This window comes from Staurois parvus, unplaced genomic scaffold, assembly GCF_062004578.1.
Source record: "Staurois parvus isolate SC_StPar_1 unplaced genomic scaffold, SC_StPar_1.0 ptg000216l, whole genome shotgun sequence".
Classification (NCBI taxonomy): Eukaryota; Metazoa; Chordata; class Amphibia; order Anura; family Ranidae; genus Staurois; species Staurois parvus.
Window position 1 is genome coordinate 205,173 of NW_028318012.1, and position 22,185 is coordinate 227,357.

Genomic DNA, 22,185 nt, shown 5'->3' on the forward strand with positions numbered 1-22,185 from the left:
ACCAGCCATTATAGGTCTGGACAGTTTTTTAAAGTACGTTAAGTACATTACAAAACATGATTAGTATTAAGAGATACGTTCTCATATTTCCTGTGTGGAAACTTCAGAAAATTAGTGCCATTATACTTTCCTAGTCTGAGGTGCCACCTTAGGATCCAGAAAAATCACATGGTCTGTTTAATTTTTTTAAATAATTTTTTTGATTGTTTGTTTTACATGTATTTATGTTCATGCTGCTTAGTCTTTGTTCCATTCTATAGACTAACGCTAGCCATACACTAATAGGTTTCCTAACAAATGTTCCTACAAACATTTTATGTTAAATCTAATATGTTCAGTCGATGACTTGAAAGAATGTCATTTAAAAGTAATTCAAAATTTCATTTGTTTTTAACATTCGATTTTGGAATGAGTGGACTTTCAAGAACAAAAACCACATTAACTATTAAAAATGTGTTTGTTCGAGAAAGATTTTCCATGCTGCTTGTTGAGTAGGAACATCATGGTGTGGCAGGCAGTAAGCACACAGAGTCCTGTTTTGCAAGATATTATGTATTATAAATGTAGCTCAACAGTACAAACAGGCCCAGTGGGAAGGCTCACCTGTGTGGTACCACTTATAACAGTGCAGTGGAAAGACAACATCCTGAAGACTCAAAGATTCCAACAGTGCCTGCCACAAGGAGTGGAATGGGGTCTTGTCAGTCCAACTAAAAAGGGAAAGCTTCCTGAGAAGGTAGACGTAGTCCCTGCGCTCTCCCTACTCCATCGGAACCTTTCCCTACTGCTAGCACTGTCCCTCACAGATGGGTAACCTGTCCCAACACTAGCTCCAAAGCCAGGGGTCAGAGTCTTAAATAGACTCTGCCTGACCTAAGATGGTCACAAGGGACCAGGGCATCCAATTGGATCACTGTCCCAGGTGACTGAGGAAACCATAGAGAAACCTGGTTTCTCTCAACTTCCTCTCTGTCTGCATTGCCGCTACAGTCGAGCACCACCTGCAGTGAAGACTACAGACTGCACCTGCCTACATGCTCCTTCCAATTATCTTGTCAATCTTGTTGAAGTTGAATGCCCTGAGAACCAACATTTTCAAAGAAAATTCTAGTAATGTCCAGCTTTAGTGTCCCCATCATCATCATTATCATCATTATCACGTACCATTTTCTCCTCTTGCCCTCACTAGCTATAATCTCTTTTTGTAATAAGAAGCTGCTGTGGTGCAATACAGTACATATGCAGAATGAATCATATTTTAAAAAAGGGATGTTACTCTGTTTTCAGAAACATGTTGTAATTAGGACATGTGCAGTTCAAGATTAGTGTGGTCATAAACCAAATACCCATGTGATACAAACACTCTCCCTATGATCAAAATAGGGAAGAAAGCAGGAGATCGTTCAATCAAGTTGCAATGTGCAAGGGGAGAAAGATTTTAGTCTACCAAAACGATATAATTTTATATTTATATACTGTATGTGTAGAAATGTATTTAAACAGATCAATTCTTTTTTTTTGCTTCAGTAGATCCTTTGGCTTTTCGTGTAAAACAAAAAAACGTCATTCTGGAGCCTCCAAGTCCCTCAGGTCCCCCAGTCCAACTTCTGGGCCAGTGGGCAGAATACGAGGATGTTTTTGGCAGGAAGTTCTACATCCATGTTGATTCTAAGGAAAGATCCTGGAAACCCCCCCGATCTGTCCCACCTAAGAAGGATGCCAAGGTATGTTGACAATATGTTGTACCTGCTATATTCACTTTCCATATATTGTTATTTGTTTTACAAATAACGTTAAAAAAAATACAAATGTTTTATAAGAGAAAACTATAACAAGTGAAAACAGTACGATAAGGAAGAGTCTGACCTAATTGTGGACAAGAACAATTGAGTACTGTCCATGATACTTTTTTATTTGTGCTAACATCTAGATTTTCTGGACAAGCTTTTAGGGTGTGTCCCCTTCTTTAAGGTTGGGTTTCCATGGTGTTGCAGTAAGGTAGGAGAAAAGGGTCTTCCCCATCTCAACTAGACCAATGGTTCACAACCAACAGGCTGTGGACCACTGCCAGGCCACTACCTCCTTCCTCCTGGGCTTCCAGCTGGCTGAAGATTCCTTAAAGCCTCTCAGTTTCCATAGTGCCACCAAGCCTCCCATAATGGCCTGTAGTGCCCTTCAACCTTTAAAAGTGTCCCCAGGCCCCCTAAGAGCCTTCAGTCCCCACAGCGCCTACAAACTTACCACAGTCAAAAACAACCTGCACCACCCACAGTACCCCCACCTTGCTGCAGAGTGCCCAGCCCTCCATTGTTCATCAAACAGTGCCCTTCAAAACCAAATTGCCCCCCAGTCTCCCACATTGCCCCTGCAACTCTCCAAGCCAACTAGAGGAACCCTTAGCCCCCTACAGAGATCCCATCTCCCATAGTTGCCCCCAGCTTTCGCCAGAAACCCCATCCTCTACAGGGCTACCAAGTCTACAAAAAAGAGTCCACTAACTTTCTGCAGAACCTTCACTCCCACAGTGACACCCAGCCCCATCCAGTATCTTCCAGAATGTCAATATATATTTTGTATTCCCATACTTTTATATAAGTAACCTTTTTTATACTGTTGGGCATGGAAAGTATTTGAAGCATTTACCAGGCCCTGGTGTTAATAAAGTTGAGAAGCACAGCACTAGATCACGTCTTTCAGATGAGTCTGTACAATGCTCTACTAATTATGTCAAGTGGGGACAGCCAACCAGAAGAAGCCTTGTATACACAGGTAAAATGCTATGGCTGAGCAGTGCTCAGCCCGACTTGATCTTGTTCCGGGAACAGAATGGAAAGTCCTCGTACCACTGAGTCAACACAGCGCTAAATACTGTATACCAGCCGGTCTAAACAAGCTGTTTAAAGTGAAAGAAAAGCTGGTAGTTCAGTTTTAAAGAGTCATAAAAAGTGTTGCACAATTAAATAATTAATAACTAAGATGCCACAAACAATGATCTCAAAAATGATAGTCCATAGTGAAAAAATAATCACATAAATAAATATAGAACAAGTACCCTTTAGATCCAGTAAATAAACGTCTTCTCTCTTCCTTAATAACCAAAAAAAAGTCACCAGTGTGACCCACCACCAGAAGTGATAAATAAGATGTGGGCTTACCAGATATACAAGACCCCCTTATTCAGAGAGGTCTAAAAGCCCAGCCATAATAGCAGCTCTTCATACAGGTCCCAGCGCTGTTACTTTTTCTCAGATGAGCAGATAATGAAGGTAGTACATCCAAGCCAAAAAAATCATGCAAGGACAACCAAATATACACTTCTCATTGTGTAGATATCACCAAACACCATTTATTAATCTTAACACTGCACTTACAAGCAATTAAAATCAATGCACGTATTGGTATATTCACCCATCCAGCAAATACCATGTACTTCTGGATTTTTTCCAATACGCAGTGACATCACGGGAGAGGCTCCTCCCGATGGGTTTCATCATAAACATTGGTATTACAGGTCTTTCAAGAGTAACTAAATTCTGGAAGTTGTGCCCAAAAATGGCAGGCAGAGGGCAAAGGACTAGTCACCAGTATTACCTGTAGTCTCCCTGCAGCTGGACTTTTCCCCAATACTGACTTACCACGTCTAGTTCTGCAGTCTCTTCATGGAGTGGAGGCCCATCTTGATAGAAGAAGGAATTTTGCTTACTTATATCAAAGCCTCCAGCAAGGGAAACAGTGAGCAGCACAGTAGTGACATCACCAAATCTCACTCCACATTTCTTGAATTTAGCAGTCAGAGACAACAGTGACAACAGATCTCACACTGCCGATATACAGCTATGAGGCTGTAAACACAGGTGTGCCTAGGCACACTCACATACTAGGAAATACTCTATTTTTCAAAAGGTATTCAAGAATAAAGATGGATTTTTCAGGGTATTGATTAGATACAATAAACAATATTAAATATTCCCTATTACATAACAAATCTTCACTTTTGAAATCAGTTGCACTTTAAGGCTAGGTTCACATATGTGTGGGTGGTGCTGCTGCGGATCTGCACAAAAATCTGTGCAGCCACACCACCCGCAGAGAACAATGCGTACCTATTATATAATTCTAATGGCACGATGCCCGCATTGGAAATAGCAACAGTACTGGGAACTGAGGTTCCCGTGCGGGCTACATTTTCATAAGTGCAGGGATCTCTTCCCTGCGTGTTCTGGGGCACGGGAGTCCATTCAAATGAATGGGCTCTCGTGCCGCGCAAAACGCAGCCCGCAGGAATGCGGATATGTGAAACGGGGGCAACTGTTTGGCTAAAGCTGCTCTTTATACATCCACAAAATCCTCTGCAGAATGCAGTCATCTTTAGCAACCAATCATCAAGCAACTTTCCTACCTTGACTGCTCTAAACTAATGAAAGTTGAAAGGTGATTGGCTGCTAACAGCTAGTGTATATAACACATGATCATTTGTTACTTTTTTTTTAATTAGACCCAAGTGTCAGAAGAAGCAATATGATTCGTTAACAACCCTTCACTACTAAAAAAAAGGGAAAAGGGATATCATTCCAACAGATGGTACAAGCACACTGCTGGCCTGTGAATGGCTTGGCATCTGGGCTTAGTGACCCTCAGCGATACTTTCTGTGTTGTACTCAGAGTTACAAGAAAGACTGACGTGTGTTATAAATAATTCAGGAAGGAAATTATCAAAGTTTAGTCATGTGTGTAAGAAAGTGTGTTCAGCCTGTATTCAAGGCAGGGTGGCTTTTGTAATAATGAGTATTGGTAGCACAGATGGAACTGCAGAACGCTGTTAGGATTATTTAGTGAGGAAGCAAAGAGAGCAATGATAATGACAGAATGCAAAATTTTAAACTGACCAATCATGTTTCAACAATACATTACCCAGTTGCTGTAGATTACTGATTTTTCAATGGTTGATGTCAGGGATGCGGGTGTGACCAGAAGTGTGTGGACTGACACAGGGAAACGTAGGCTTCAGATATAGTAAATAATATAATTTATTGAGACTAACAATACAAATATAAACGCAGTGCACCAAACCCCAAGGTAACACAAATACATACAACAAGGTGAAACAAACCCAAACCTAAACTGATATAGATACACAGGTACATACACATATAGAGCACAACGTAGTCAGGCAGGCCGGGTCGATAACTATCGGGCAGGTAGGTACAGGAGGAGCAGGCGGAGAGAATGGTCAGGGTCACAAGCCAGGGATCAAACAGGAGAAGTCAGCAGAGGTCAGGATCAGGCAGGGTCGGCAACAAGTCAGGCAGAAACAGGAACAGGAATGCAGGTTACAAGATACAGGGGCCCATGGAAAAACACACACCAAGGCCCTGACTGTGAGTCTGGTCATTTCTTAAATACAACCCCTGCAATCAGCTTCAGGTCTGACTTCAGGCTGACTGCAGGGGTGAGTCTCTGATTGCTGAGAGCACCACCTGGCCAGCCCTGGTACTGCAGCCCACAAGGCAGGTGAGTCCCACCGTTATTGGCAAGTCCATTCCTGACAGTTGAACTGCTGCATATTGATCTTTGCTTTATTCAAATTGAACTCTGGAATTCTTGGAAAATTTACCCTTGAGGTGGCACCAGGGGCGGACTGACAACTCATGGGGCCCCCGGGCAATAGGGGATCATGGGGCCCCTGTGTCCTCATCCACACTCAAACCACACCCATAAAAGCCTATGAAAGGTTCCAGGGGCATCTCATGGGACCCCCTACTGACCCCTGGCCCTCGGGCAGTGCCCGAGTACTCGAATGGTCAGTCCGACCCTGGGTGGCACCTTCCTCCCCCCAAACCTATTTTGTTCCTTGCTGTGGCGTTTTCCTCTTCTCTCTAAAGCTTCATGTTGTGAACAAGCCCTGCATTGTACTTAGGCAAGAGGCTTCATGGGACTGGTTCCATAGATGGAGGGAGCTGGTCAGAGTGGGGAATAAGTATTACCCCTAGACTTAACATGTGTTTAGTGTCTTGGGAGGGGGACTGTCTGAAGTGGTGCTTTAATGTAATTGTACTATTTAAAATCTACTATTTTAAAGTTTTTAATAATCGACAAAGGTCAGAACTATTTAAAATGTATGTCCAACCAAAACTCTTTTTTTAGCTTTGGAGGAAGAATTAGAATTCCTATCCAGGGATCCATAAGAGTATGGAAAGGCTTGAACCCCTTTAGCTTTTTATTGCTGTTGGTTACCCCACTGCAGATTTTCCTTTATTTCCCCTTTGATTAAACTGTTGTCACTGTAACAGTAACTGATGGGAGATCTCTTAACAGGTTAAAGCCTATTGACATTATTGGCAGCATTTTTGGTCATGTCCATACTTGCTCAATGACCTCACCCAGGGTACCAAGCTTTGTTTACATTTAGCTATGGGGGCTTGAATCTGTCATTTGCAAAGTGAGGGTCAGAATTGGACATTTTGGAAAGTTTCTTCTTTTAGCTGGTCAGCATGCATTGTTCATCAAAATTCACTAGGAGCTGCATAGCTGGACAACATTTTGTTATTTTTTAATACAGGACTGGTCAAAAAGTATCAGTGTATTTATTTACTGTTTACTTTTTTAGAGAGTAAATGGAGGAGTGAATGAATGGTATCTTGGGACCCTCTGATGTTTACAGTAGGCTTCCAGATTTTGATAAGCCTTCCCTCTCAGAGCCCAGCAACCACCCAGGGAAGGGTCTGGGGAAGAGAACCTTGTCTTCATCAACATGAGGACAAGGTGCTTTGCCAAAGGGGTTTCCTGTGGCAAGATACCCTGCTCATAAAGCCTAGCTTGTTTCAGGAGGGTGGCAAGATCGTCATCCTCCACTGTTTCCTGGCCTGCCAGGCTGCATGCCCTGATGAGGGTCTGGTATGGATTTTGAGGGGGGTCCCAAGCTTTTGTTCTTGTTTATTATGTGGGGTTGCTAAAATACTTTGTTTAGTACTCACATTAAAAATGCCTAAAGAGGAACTGAGCTCTAGAAGCCATACCTGACAAAAGGCATGCTGATAGCAAAGGATTTGTGTCCAATATTGGTCTCCCAGCAGCTGACCTTTTTCCCATTGCCAACAATTCCTTGTTCTTAACTGCATCTCTGTGTGGAGATTGTACTTTTGGTAGAGGCAGGGTTTTGCTTCTTCAAGTAGCACTACCCCCTTAGGTGTTGCTGATTTTTGGGTTCCCCTAAAATTCTTCACAGCCAGGAAACACGCATTTTCTTCCACACTTTGCACACTGGAGTCAGTAAACAGTCCTTGAGCTTTGTTTTGATGTTTTATTAAGGGATTTTGAACTTGGATGGGATTGAGGGATGCATGGGATGCCCAAGGAACTGCAAACTTAAGGACAAACCCCTTAGCAACTATGTACAGATATGGACAAAATAGTCCCTCCTCTTAGAGCATTCCAGCTTTCTGGTTTACCTCCTCAGACCCCAGATGAATCCTCCTCTTCATCCAGCTGCTTAAGGGTATCCCTGGGCAAGGGGACCCAGAAACTGTTGCTGAGCAAAACAGCCCCAGATGAGAAACTAGCTGGGTTTTCCACCTGACTGCCCTCCAACCTCATCCAGCCCAGAGGGTGCAGGATTACTCACTTTGTCTCTCCTGTGAGCTTTGTGGGTTGGTGGCTGCCTTCAGGTCTTATGCTGGGCTGGCTCCTTCCCTGCTCCACAGGCTGTCCTCTGGGGATGATGGGGCAGAGAGATCGTCCTTTCAGCTCCTGCCTGTAGGTAGGCCCCTCTGCTGGGCTCCATCCCAGGCTCCACACTTCAGCCTTCACTCCATCTTCCACCCGACACACTCTAAACTCTGCACAGGCTCTGACACTTTTTAGGGTTGCCCTGGACACCATGCCAAGCCTCCTGCCAGGGGATTGGCCAGGGTCTCTAAAAAATGCAGATCTGGGCATCCTCCCCTCTTCCACCCCTCTTTCAGAAAGTTCTTTAAGTTTCTGGAAGAGTGGGAGGGCTCCAGATGCCCTGACCTGTTAGAGCCTGTCCTGAGGTAACCTCACTTCCCAGGCTGCTACTCACCCTTTATCTAACAAAATACTTGCCTAACTAATCTGGGGGGCGTTGCTCTCATATCAAAGCACCCAACAAGTAGAAAATTGAGCAGCACAGCAGTAACATCACCAAATCTCACTCAATTTCCTGAGACTAGCAGACTTAGATCTCACACCATAGAAATACAGCTATAAGGCTGTGCACAAAGGAGAGCAGATTCACATACAAGGAAGTTCACTGCTAATTTTTAGGAAGAATTCCAGACAAAAAGGTAATTTTTTTCAGGAAACTGCTTAAGCTACAATGAACATTTCTAAATGTTCCCAAAATTATAGCATTCTTCACTTTTTGAGTTCCGGCTTACACTATCCTTTCTATGAATTTATTTTCAAGGCATTACCTGAGACCTCGGAAGAGACACTTTCAAATGTGAAGAACTCAGAAGGTGTCCAGATGAGAATAAAGAGCCCAAATGCTCAGCATGAGCGACTGAGCCAGTCGAAGTCAATGGTCATCATTGATCCTGGAGAAATTAGCAAGCAGGTAAGTGAGGCCAACCACTAATATAAGTAAGGTCTATTACTGATTTACAGCATTTTAATATGCATTGTAAACTTGTTTTTTATTAATAAATCCTTCATTTATGAACAAGTCAAATACACTGGATACAAACCAGTCATTGATATTATGACAGTTACAGTGTCACAGGGTCATGAAAAAATACTAGCGACCATTTATACTTCCAATTGAACACATTAACAGACACAAAGCTATAAGAAATTAACAAAATGTTGTAGAAGGGTCTCCAGCTCTTCAGATGACCTGAGGCTGACCATAAGTATATTTTGATCAAATTACCTTTTCTACTAGTCCATGAGCTTTTATGTGGATATAGAGGGAATATAGGGTAACCAAGGGGGTGGGAGACTAGGGGCGCTAGGGAAAGGTTGGGCTCCAGACAGGGGAGGGAGGAGGTGGGAGCAGGCAGAAGAGACATGGAATCAAGTATATCCGCGCTAGGTATGAGACAGAATAGAGGAGAAGAGATAGATTCTATTCCCCTCTGCCCTAAGCCACTGACCAGAAGTATAGAAGATTATTGTTTATACTATACATTCCCTAAATGTCAATCTGGCCAGCCACATAAGGATGACTGGTGCGTGTTGTTATATCCATAGGTCTGGAATACAACTTTGAGCTGTACTGATAAAATGTGGCACAACCAAGCATTTATAAATTGTCTTTGGTAAAATTATGATGGTGCTATAAAAATGTAAAGTTAGTCTTGATATAATGGTGGTTAGACTTGTTTTCTCTGACTTGGTATTAAAAAAAAAACTCTCCAGCTACCCTCCTTAGCCCCCAACTTTTTTTAACCTTTTTTCAATAACAAATTTTTGTGATGTTTACAGCCTTGCTGCTGAAATTTTGTGCTGCGTCTTTCCACTGTGAGAAATAAAACTGGACAAAATACCTGCTTCATGTGGTAATGCAGCTTTATGTCTTTTTATACTTGATGGCTTATTGGAGCCCTCATGTTAAGTCAACACTACAGCCTGTGAGAGAAGCCGATGCAGGCATTTGAGTTGTATCATTGGTTAACAGCATGCTTCTGGTTCAGCTAATTTAAATCAATGGATAGTTACTGTTCAGTCATGGGCATTGAAAGAAAAAGATGTCTGCAGCAAGGTTGCAAACAAACTTAAAGTGTAACCAAAGTCAAACATTTTCTTTTTGTTTTGGACAGAGTGGAGATGGATTAGAACTCCTATCAATTGTTATATTTGTGCCCCTGTTAGGGAGATTCACCCTCTCTATTTATTCTGTTCACCATTACCATTGAAAGTAAAAGAAAATCCAAGATTTTGGGCTGTCCTCAGATAAGTAATAGAGGGAAAATCTTCCAATGGGAACACTAGTTCTGGTTACCAGGGGATCCCCTAGGAATTCCCTTAATTTGAAGTGATTTTCTCTTACTTACTTACTTACCATTTGGCTTTGGGACAAGAAGTGAGCGGAATTCTCCCCAATGGGATGTAGATGGCAAAAAATATACTGACAGGGGTTATAACCCTCCCTTACTCTATCCAAAATGAGAAAAACTTTTGCCTATATTTCTTCCTTAAGTTGGCCACCACCTTGAAAAGAGGTAAACCTGAGTGGGTGTGTGTGTGGGGTGGGGAGAGTTATCTTAGAATAGGTTGTGGGCTTCAGAGGGGGTACTGTGGAGTTTTTTTTATTAAAGAGCACCTAGAATTAGGTAAAAAAAAACATAATGCTGTTAAAATGTTGCTAGACTTGGAACTTAGTTTTTCAGTGATAAAGGTGGTGAAAGTTTACTGTGGAGAGAAATTTATCATAATCTCAAGTAAAAATTTATTGCACACACAGCCAACTAATGCAGTATGATTACAGTGAAGCACAAACACATAGTAAAAACATAGTAAAACAAACTCATAGTAAAACACACCCTGCACACAGTTAACCCTTTAATCGCCCCTCATGTTAACCCCTTCCTGCCCAGTGCCATTAGTACAATATCAGTGCTTTATTTTAGCACTGATCACTGTATTGGTGTCACTGGGGATGTCAGTGACACCAAGTCAGTTCCCTCCAGTGTCAGAATGCCCACCACGGTCCAGCAGTTGCTGATCACCGCCATTACTAGTAAAAAAAAAAAAAATTCCAGTATCTATACCACCATTTGTAAAAGCTATAACTTTCATGTAAACCAATTAATTTACATGTGTTGGGATTTTTTTTTAGCAAAGACATGTAGCTGAATGTATTTTGGCCTAAATTTATGATGAAATTCGATTTTTTTTATTTTTTTACTGGACATGTTTAATAGCAAAAAGTCCAAAATATTGTTTTTGCTCAAAATTGTCAGGCTTTTTTTTTATAGAGTAAAAAATTAAAAACTCACAGGCGATCAAATTCCACCAAAAGAAAGCTCAATTTGTGGGAAAAAAGGATGTAAATTTCATTTGGGTGCAGCGTTGCATGACCGCACAATTGTCAGTTAAAGTAACACAGTGCCGTAACACAAAAAAATGGCCTAGTCAGGAAGGGTGGGTAAGTCCTCAGGAGGGCAAGTGGTTAAACTAGTAAACTGATCCAACTAGTTCACTTGGGTCCTTGCAAAAATGCACAATGTACTCCCCCTCTGCCTTCCCAAGAACGCCTGTGTTTCATTGGAGCACAGGTTCTCTTCCTTTCACAACGTCTGTTTACTACCAGTATGAGTGGGCTCCAGTGGAAACCCCAATTATATTGGCACAGTGGTTACAGGTCAAGAAAGTCTCCCAATGATGTCAATGCCCTGATAAGGAAGAGCAGTTCTGTGTAGTGAGCAGCTGTACATTCTGGAAAGTGAACTGGTATATGGTCCTTACAACCACTTCACCAGTTTATTGAATAAATGGGTCTGGGTAGTCATTCATCCTCTGATCCTGGTTCTAACTGAAATAAACTGTTTTACTCATCTGTAAATACAGGTTTAAATCAAGATTCATTATGTTCCATTTCAACACATATTAGTTAAAATATGTTGCATTATGTTACAAATATTTACCACACCATACTGAAGACCCCTATGGTACAACTTATACTGTATATCACAAGGTTTGCAGAAAAGTTTTTCAAAGAATAGATGAAATGTATGTGTGTGTGTTCTGTGGATTATCAGAGAAAAACATTAACACAGAGACCAAGAATAACGTAATGTACAATAGATCTTCCATATTGAGGTCTACAATAAATCTTTTAATATTCCAATTACTAATAAGGCTGATGTAATGGTAGAATATGAAGGTTAGGTGATGCAAATGCTACCCGTAGACACATGATGATTTTTGTTTGATTCACATGATAACTGTTATATTGAGAAATGATTTGTGTTTGTAAATTACTTCCAACTGGAGAAAAAAGGGAAAATTGTGGATCAATTTTATTGCAAAAATAAGCTGTCAGGGATGGATTTTCCCTAGTATCAGAAGTGTATGTAAAGTGCACTTATAAGAGTGCATGTTTATGCCACATTGGTTGCACAATAGTCAACTGAACACAGTCTCATGCCTATAGCTAGTGAATATCGCCCTTAGTGAACTGATAGCGAATACCACATTTAGAAAAAGGACTAGGGAGATATCTACTCCAATCGCCTGAATGCAAGAACTTATTGAGACACCCATCCAATGGTTGTAACAGCACTCTTGGCTCCTTTCCTCTTCTTCTGCATTGCAAATTAAAGTTTCAGGCCAACAGTCAACAGACTATAAAGTCTATGTATGGTGTAAGTACTCCAATGCAAAAGTGTGAATCTGGCCTTAGAGTATTAATAAACCGAGACAAAAGCCCACAGAAGTGATGTGGCCTCAGGTGATACACATTGAGGAAATAAATTCTCCTACATAAGTTGTACATGCATAGCCTTCTCCTCTCCTTTTCAAAGTACACAGTGTAGATGGTATTTCTCACTTCCAGACGGCAGGGTGCAGGGAACTATGTCACACACTGCACAGCACAGAACTGAGTGTGGTCTGAGACCTGAGTGGAGGCAAAGGACACCCCCGATCCTACACAACCTCACTAAGAAACTTTCACATCTAAGACTGTCAATCATCTGCTGTGGGCTAGAGGTGGGGGTCAGCCATCTCCAAGGATTGCCTGGTATATGGAAAAACTGTCGGAAGTGCCTCCTGCAGATCAGATGGCAGAGGAAGGATAGAGCAGCCAGGATACATTCTAAGTGCTATGGACTGAGGCATATGAAAATATGATTTGTTCATTTTTCATTTCAGAGGTTCACAACCACTTTAATATATCTTTTTATCTTAATGGAAATCCACTTATTCTTCCCACACTTCAGTGCTCCATTGGCATAGAAAAGTAACAGTCACACAGTTTGTTACAAGCCTCCTTGCAAAAACATAACCCTGACACCAAGAGTGGGAGGGGGTGTCTAACTGAGTCAGTTAGATTATGGAGTGCATTGGCCAGCGTGGTCAAGCTCTGGCACCTATTTAGACACACTGTGCAACTTCTACGACAGCAAGTTGTAGGCACGTCTATGCAAATTAAGGTTGTTACTCCAGTGTTTATCCAACTGAATATCTATTGATGTGCCTTCAGATGGGCTTTAACCTTTTTTAGCAGTTGCACAGAAATGACACAATGCAAATGGTACAGTTAAACAAATACTGTACAAAATAGCAATCCCCACGTAGCTCAGCCTTAACAGCTGAGCTATAGTAATGTACATTCTATAGACTGCCTCTAAGATAAATTATCTACATCAGAACAGTTAACGAAAAAAATCACCCAACTGATCTGTAACGTTGAGCGTTTAAATCACACTTGATTCGTGTAAGACACTTCTTGACAGCATCAGTCCATCAAGAAAAAAATTACCTTTGAAAAAGTTTAAAAGTTAAGTATACTTAATGAAGCCAAACATATTTTATTGCCTGTGTTTAACAAAAGGCGCCCGGCTGCCGTTGTTTTTTGATAAGCATGAAAACATCCCAGCGTGAGGCTGCAAAAGGAATTATGTCGAGAAATTAGAAGTGATCCATTTTGCAATGAATTATCCACCTCAATAGCCTGCAGAACCCAGCTACCAATTAACACCTACTTTATTACATGTTGGGATATACTTAATAACTTTCATGTGTTTCTGCACTATTACCTTGACTGATGCCTCTTGTACAATTAGGCATAATTGGCATATCAATATGCAAAAGTTAAAAAGATTAACCCTCTTAAAACTAATGAGCATTTCTGTATCCAGCTGCTAAATGAGACAAAATTAGCATTTTTCACTTTTGGATAGGATTTTATCATGCCGTTCTTCACTGTTGACATTACCTTGTTATATAAGTTCAGTTTTTTTGGCAAAATATTTAGGACAATTACCGGCAAATGAGTTTCGAATAGGGAAAAACAAAAAAAGTTATTAGTGATAACGAAGGAGGAGGGCAAAGAGGTTGTCCGGAGCACTTTTGGTACCTGCGCCATTACAGGAGATGGGACTTGTGTGGCCTTTTGCCAGTTACATCGGAGGCGCTAATAGCCCGATGTGATGTGAAGGGAAGGAAAGTTGAAATGTTACTGCTACATTGGATGGCAGATGTAATGCGTACACTGTTTAATTATTTTTGGCATGGGCACAATGTATTTTTCCATACAAATTGTCGGAGGTGGATGGCGACAACAAGCATTAATATGACACCATGCTGTTTCGTAGCATAGACCGAGGATTGATGGCGAGAAGCTCCAGATTTAAGAGAACCCCCTGGTGCTTGCGGAGCTGTCACAACGATTACTGAGAACAGGGCTAGGACGGTTTATGGCCTTCAACAGTATGGCATGAATACCGTGTAGTAATTCTAAATGAGTATTAAGATTGGCGTCATAATTATTTATAAGTGCCGTTTTCTGCATTGCGGCATGAAGAAGACATACAGCCTGTCTCTGCAAAGCTCATTTAGCCACCATAGCTGTTTTTCAATATAATTTGTATTGAAGAGCAGAGGAAAACAGAGATCCATGTACCTAATTTTTTTTCATGTGGTTATCACAAGAGGTTGGCATAAACCAGATGGCAGTGGTGGGACCAGACCTAAGGCTAAGGTTGTAGTCTTGTGCCCTCCACTGTCTGATCTCTATATAGTTAAAAGAAACAATTCAAAATAGTACACAATAAAAATATAGAACACAAAGAAAAATTGCAGAATTGTTTTAAAGTTAAAGTAAATATAAACTAACCAAGTAAAATAATGTCGCATAAAAAATGGTGGGAATAAATACAGTATTTACAAAAAAGACAAGAATGACAATAAAACTGTAAAGAAATAGGGATGAGGAAAAGAATAGTAGAAATCGTAAGTAATAGAGTGTTAAAACATAAAACATCATAATACTTTGACTGTCTGTTGGGAAGTACACCCACAGGTATAGTGTTATCATCACCCTGGGCCTATTACTGCTACATATGTGACTGAAATGACTAAACCTATTTCCTGCTCTCAGTACTGACAGCCTAAAGTAAGAATAAACAAGGCATTAAGAAAATAGAAAAAAAAAAGATAGATGGAAGGATAAATACCATATATACATCTTTCTGTCCATGGTTGGACCACCCTATGACATGCTATATGAGGTTTCATAGGCTATTAGCTCAGGAAAGAGATTATACCAAAGAACAGTGATCAAACCCACTTTGCCATCAATGGCTCACAAATAAACATTTTCTAGTACCTCTCTGTAGTTACCCTGCCAAAGTTTGAGTGGCATTAGTCGAAATGTAGTGTTTCCAGCTAGGCTGTAGCCAACTTGAGCTCAGATGATTATTGTTTTCTTAGGTCATTGGGTTTCCCCTATGCCTAGGATATTGTTTCATCACGATGAGCAACTTTAACTTCTACTGATCCACATTTTAAGTATCACCACAAGCCCCATAGAGCAACCACCTATTTTCTCATTATAATCCACCCGAGTATGGCATTTCCTTTAAAAAGGTAAAATAGGGTCAACAAGTACATCTGCCATACTCAGGGATCGATTATAAAAAGGAAAAAATGATTGGCTGTTTTGTGGGGCTTGTGGGGATACCTAAAATGTTCTGCACTTTATAGTAAGTCAATTTCAGTTTTGCAAGTCTTTAGACAGCAGTGCATAGGGTGATTCAACATTCACTTTGCGCAGAAGGGTGTAATCTGTAATATCAGGAACCATAATAAAGGGCTGCTGCTTGGTCCCCCACTGGGTGATCTTGAATGTGATTGTTTAAGAGAGTTTGGCACCAAGAGCTTGATCCTGTGTTGGCTCAATGATGGGGGGGGGGGGTTATATGAGGAATTGTTTGCATTCTGGTATGTGGATTAGTAGAAGCTGAAGTTGCTCATAGAAGACAGGCAAATCCTCTGGTATCCAGAGATTAAATGTGTGGCCCAGGTGAGACACATACAGGTGAAATAGAAACCACATTGGTTTTCATTTATGGTTTTCTTGCATGGTTCATTAAGTCATTTAAGTCATGTTAACATATATGCAGAGTCAGAATGATCTGAGGGGGTGTATACTCACTGTTTCCTCAAGGACAGCAGTCCATTTTCTGTTTCTTGATACACCAATTCCTTCTCCATTCATAAAGACAAAAAGATAACACTTGTACTTACCAGTTAAACATGAAAAGTTAGCATTCAACTGATCATGTTTCCAATTTTTTAATGCAGAATTTGATTATCAAGTAGGCTATGAAATTGCAGGGCATACAGAGAGCTACCAGAGGGATCATTTCCAAATCTGTGTATGAAATGTAGTGTTAAAAATGGTATAAAAAATGTGTTAAAATGTTAACATCCTAAGTTACTTTGAAGTGAACCTGTGGCCAGGCTATGGACAATTACCAACAAGTATTTATATGTTGCTAACTAGCGGTAAATACATTTTAACATAAGGGCTCACTGGCCTCTTTAGTTGGAAGCACTGTGGAGCAATTTATTTACAACAGATGCACCGAAGTCCTAGTCTCAGCTTACCCCCTCTCCCCTTCCCAGACCCCCCAATCCCCTCTCTCATTTGTGACTCAACAGCTCAACCCACCTTTCTTGCTCTCTTAGCAGTGGCGTAGCAGCTCAACTCCCCCTGCCCCCCTTGCCAACAGAATCTTAGTAGCTCATACAAGTAAAATGAAAATTATGGTAAATTGGATAAACGGACATGAGCATAGTTTCAATATTTCTTCAATAGCATTGGCACTTAGCTGATTTTTTTTTTTTTGAGTTGTAGTTTGATCTATGAAAGTTCAACCCAATGCTGGAAAATGCCAAACTCAACATTTGCTCCTTCCACCAGGCATTTCTACTCAGCACCTAGTAAGCCATCTTCCCGTCACCAATTTTCTTTCCTCAATCCTTTTTGCCCTCCTCATGATGAATTATAAAAAAGACTGTAATAGTAATTTTATGCTAAACAAAAGCATAATTAAGCACTTAATATGAAAACCTAGTTATACCATGCAATTATAAAAGTAACGCTATCTGCCCACATAAAGGAGATAAATGGCACGAGACTGGCATAGCTGATGTTATCTCAAATTATTTTTTGTCAAATTTATTTTTAATACTCCCTGTTAAACGTTTTGTATCCCTCGTCTGCAATAAAATACATTAAAAACGCTCCTTAATTTGCTTTATATTGGTATTGTTTTATGGATCACTACTATGTGTCCTTTCTAAGCAGGGCAGAAAAATGATACTGTTGTTTTAGAATATTAAACATGGCAAATGATGCTGTTAGTCAGTAAGGAGCCAGAAGTGGCTGGTAAGGAGATACTTACTCAATAAATATACCATTGTTTTATGATGGCAGGCAGGGGGTCCTTTGGAGCTAAGGGAGTATAATATGAAATAAGTTTTTCCTGTTTGTAGACTACTCATACTTATCTCTGTACAATCTTCAGGTGGCCTTGGCCTAGAGGGACTAATAGGTCCTTCAGTATAACAGATGGAAAGATATAGTGTCTTCCTCTCTTGAATTAGCCTTGCACTGGGACCTGCTAATCCCACCCAATGTTGACAGTAGGAAAGTTGGAAAACCATGTGAGCACCATAGATATAAGCAATGGCTAAGCTTTGGGATGAGAGAAACTGAGTTTTCAGTTGCCTAAAATTTTGGAGAACATCAATGTCAGCAAAATTTCATCATTTTAATAAAATACATTAGATTTATCAGGGGCATTGAAATGAGCATTTGTGTTTTTTGTGCTGAGCCCTGCCTCTCATTTTTCATGTCAAGTGGCTGAACCGTGCTTGCAATTTTTTACTATTTTGCTATTTTTCACTTACAACCTTGAAGCCAGGTTTGCTTCTATCCATGTCCACTTTTGTCCATTTTTATGTCTTTTTTTAAAATGTATTGTGCCACATTTGGAATTTTTGATTGGAAATAATAGCCCTTCAAATTGCATGGAAAAATAAGTTTGTCACAATTTTTAATCCATACTGTGTAGATCAGAACAGCTTCATTGAATAACATTGCTGCTTATGACATTGACATTATGACATTGTGTTGTTTTGCTTTACATATGTTGTTTTGTGTTAAAACACAAAGCTGGGCAGGGCCTGAGGGCTGATTTAGTCTGTTGCATTTTAACACATGCATTGCAACAAGTGATTGTAAAGGCAGGGTTTTTTTTTTTAAATAATAAACATGTCTATACTTACCTGCTCTGTGCAGTGGTTTTGCACAGAGCATCCCCGATCCTCCTCTTTGTGATTCTGCGCTGGCACTCCTGGCCCCTCCCTCTTGCCAAGTGCCTCTACAGCAAGCAGTTTGCTATGGGCGCACCTGAGTATGCTTGCTCCTGAGCCGCTGCTCTGTGTGTCCATTCACACACAGATGCTGCTTGGCCCTGCCTCCCACTCTCTCCTCATAGCTCTCTCCAATAGCTCCCGATGCTGTCTCAGCCAGTGAGGAAGGAAAGACCCAAGACAGTCGAGGTTCTTGTGCACATTGCTGGATCAAGATATGTATAATGCATAAAAGTAAAAAAATCTTGGGACTTTACTAACAATTTAAAGGAGAAGTATGGACACTGAAAACAAACATACAAACAAACATTCATATTCCTCTCTATGTTGCAACATTGGTGTGATGCTGCAGATGTCCCACGTCAGCTCTGAGCCCAAAAACGGAGTAATCACATGACCGCTGATTACTCAGTTCCCAGTGTACCATTTTGGGATCTCTGTTCACAAAATTAAATAATTGCAGTACAAACCTTGGTTGACTTCACTCCTGTTCTCTTTGATAGCCTATTCAAAATGAATGGGCTGCCTTAATACAATTTGTGTTAATGCCCAAAGTACACTTTTTACCGAGCATTACTGAAGCACATGGTACTGTGTGTAACACATTGCAGTGCCACTCATGTTGAATGGCACACCAATGTACTCAATACAGTAGTGGGCAATGCACCAGCACTGCAGTGAACCACAACACACATTGTTGTGCACTGTACTGCACAGAAGGGCCACCTACTTTTTGTGTCTGTGTTGCTGTGTGTAATGACAGGTCCCCTTTAGGGAAATATAACAGGTCTAAACAGACTTTTAATGTATCCTATCCTATGAGCTGGACAAAGTGACCAAAGACACAAACTCCTCAATCTCCTCTGCTGCCACCCAGCACAGTACTGAGCACATTTGCATTCAATAGAAACTTGAGAAGGTCAGTGAGCACAAGAAACTTAGTCACTGGTCTCCGTACTCAGCATCCTGGTAGACCGGCCGGCATAAAGTCAGGACACTGGCCTCATAGCCAGTAGCATTTGAGGCAGGAGGAGAGCAGCTTGGGGCAGACTTGCTGCAAGCAGTTCTGTCCTGCTGATAAAACTGAAAAACTTGCAAATATGTACAATGCTGCTTTGGGTGGAACAATGCAGAACACAGAGTGCAATTCATTCATTCACAGAATACCCATCAAATATTACAGACCAATGCATGCTGAGTTAATGTATACTTTGTATGTGACAGTTTTAAAACATATGGTCACAATAAAGTAAAAAAATTAGCAAAAGTATGTGGAATTTAATGATGGGTGGCAGTGCCCTCCAATTTACAAGAGCTATGGATAGGTAATCAGTGGTCATTAAAAAATATATATATATATATATATATATATATATACAGTGGGGATCGAAAGTTTGGGCACCCCAGCTAAAAATTTGTATTAATGTGCATAAAGAAGCCAAGGAAAGATGGAAAAATCTCCAAAAGGCATCAAATTACAGATTAGACATTCTTATAATATGTCAACAAAAGTTAGATTTTATTTCCATCATTTACACTTCCAAAATAACAGAAAACAAAAAAATGGCGTCTGCAAAAGTTTGGGCACCCTGCAGAGTTAATATCTTGTACTGCCCCCTTTGGCAAGTATCACAGCTTGTAAATGCTTTTTGTAGCCAGCCAAGAGTCTTTCAATTCTTGTTTGAGGTATCTTTGCCCATTCTTCCTTACAAAAGTCTTCCAGTTCTTTGAGATTTCTGGGCTGTCTGTCACGCACTGCTCTTTTAAGGTCTATCCATAGATTTTCAATTATGTTGAGGTCAGGAGATTGTGAAGGCCATGGCAAAACCTTCAGTTTACGCCTCTTGATGTAATCCCCCGTGGATTTTGAGGTGTTTTTAGTATCATTATCCATTTGTAGAAGCCATCCTCTCTTTAACTTCAGCTTTTTCACAGATGGCATCAAGTTACCATCCAAAATTTGCTGAAATTTTATTGAATCCATTTTTCCTTCTACTCGTGAGATGTTCCCTGTGCCACTGGCTGCAACACAACCCCAAAGCATGATTGATCCAACCCCATGCTTAACAGTTGGACAGAGGTTCTTTTCATTAAATTCTGTGCCCCTTCTTCTCCAAACGTACCTTTGCTCATTCCGGCCAAAAAGTTCAATTTTAACCTCATCGGTCCACAGAACTTGTTTCCAAAACGCATCAGGCTTGTCTATATGTTCATTTGCAAAGTTCAAACGATGATTTTTGTGGTGAGGACGTAGAAGAGGTTTTCTTGTGATGACTCTTCCATGAAGACCATATTTGTACAAGTATCTCTTTATAGTGGAATAGTGTACCACAACTCCAGTGTCTGCCAGATCTTTCTGGAGGGATCGTGCAGTCAAACGTGGGTTTTGAATTGTTTTTCTCACAATCCTGCGAGCTGTTCTGTCTGATATTTTTCTTGGTCTTCCAGATCTTGCTTTAACTTCCACCGTTCCTGATGACTGCCATTTCTTAATTACATTCCGAACAGAGGATATTGACATTTGAAAACGCTTTGCTATCTTCTTATAGTCTTCTCCAGCTTTGTGAGCGTCAACTATTTTCAGTTTCAGTTTTCTAGACAACTGCTTAGAAGAACCCATGGTGCTGATTGTTGGGGCAAGGTCAGATGAGTCTGGGCATTTAAAACCTTTGAGATTGACATCACCTGGTCTTCCCAGACAATGATTGAGAACAATCCATGACACTGGCAGGTCTAAGCTTGGCAAAGGGGGCAGTGCATGCTATAAATTCTGCAGGGTGTCCAAACTTTTGCAGACGCCATTTTTTTGTTTTCTGTTATTTTGAAAGTGTAAATGATGGAAATAAAATCTAACTTTTGTTGACATATTATAAGGATGTCTACTCTGTAATTTGATGCCTTTTGGAGATTTTTCCATCTTTCCTTGGCTTCTTTATGCACATTAATACAAATTGTTATCTGGGGTGCCCAAACTTTCGATCCCCACTGTATATATACCTAAAATTTCATATTCCTGATATGTCCCTGCTGTACCATGAACTTGGATGAAAAAGTATCCTGTTCTCTGTGTATTGCTTCCTTTGTGTGAAATCCCTGGAGTTCCTGCCAGTCCCTCTGCTTTCCTATTAAAAACTGACCACACTGACCTGGAAAAATAAAACCACTCAACTTTAAGAGAGCTAATTGTCCAAGGCTGAGAATTGCTCTTCAAGACTTAGACTGGGAGGGAATATTGCATCGATGAACTCAACACAGAAATGGGAGTTCTTCAAAAAGACTGTATGTGAACACACTACAAAATATATTCCCATGGGCAACGAGTTTAAAAGGCTAAAAATCAAGCCTATATGGCTTAAAGCCAAAGTTAAAAAAAACGCTATAAAGAATAGAAAAAGAGCTTTTATAAAATATAAATATGAAGGAATGCTATGATTGTTTAAACATTACAAAGAATATAACAGAATATGTAAAAAGAAAATCAGGGCAGCAAAAATTTAAAATGAACGATAGATTGCAAAAGATAGGACAAACCCCCAAAAATTCTTCAAATATATTAACAGTAAAAAGGTCCGGTCCGAGTATGTAGGTCCTTTACAAAATAATCTAGTGTGGGTGACTGGGGACAAAGAGAAGGCAAATTTATTAAATACCTTCTTCATACAAAGGAGCATGGGGGAGCTCTTGTCCATAATGGGCAAGGTATTGACACAGCTGCAGCTGATCTAGATTGGCTCACAATTGATATGATCCAGAAATATTTAGACAGAATAAATGTGAATAAAGCACCTGGACAGGATGGCATACACCCACGGGTCCTTAAAGAATTGAGCTCTGTCA

The 22,185-nt window shown here is 40.5% G+C and overlaps 1 protein-coding gene across 1 annotated transcript in view; it reads left to right on the forward strand.

Moving 5' to 3' along the window:
* The window catches only part of ARHGAP15 (Rho GTPase activating protein 15), a 778,695-nt gene that overhangs the window by 4,480 nt on the left and 752,030 nt on the right, over positions 1-22,185 (forward strand). Inside the window, exons 2-3 of the mRNA XM_089679020.1 lie at positions 1,528-1,724; positions 8,426-8,575. Of these exons, the coding sequence (XP_089535146.1) occupies positions 8,486-8,575 (90 nt within the window). The 5' untranslated portion in view covers positions 1,528-1,724; positions 8,426-8,485. The remainder of the gene's footprint in view (positions 1-1,527; positions 1,725-8,425; positions 8,576-22,185) is intronic.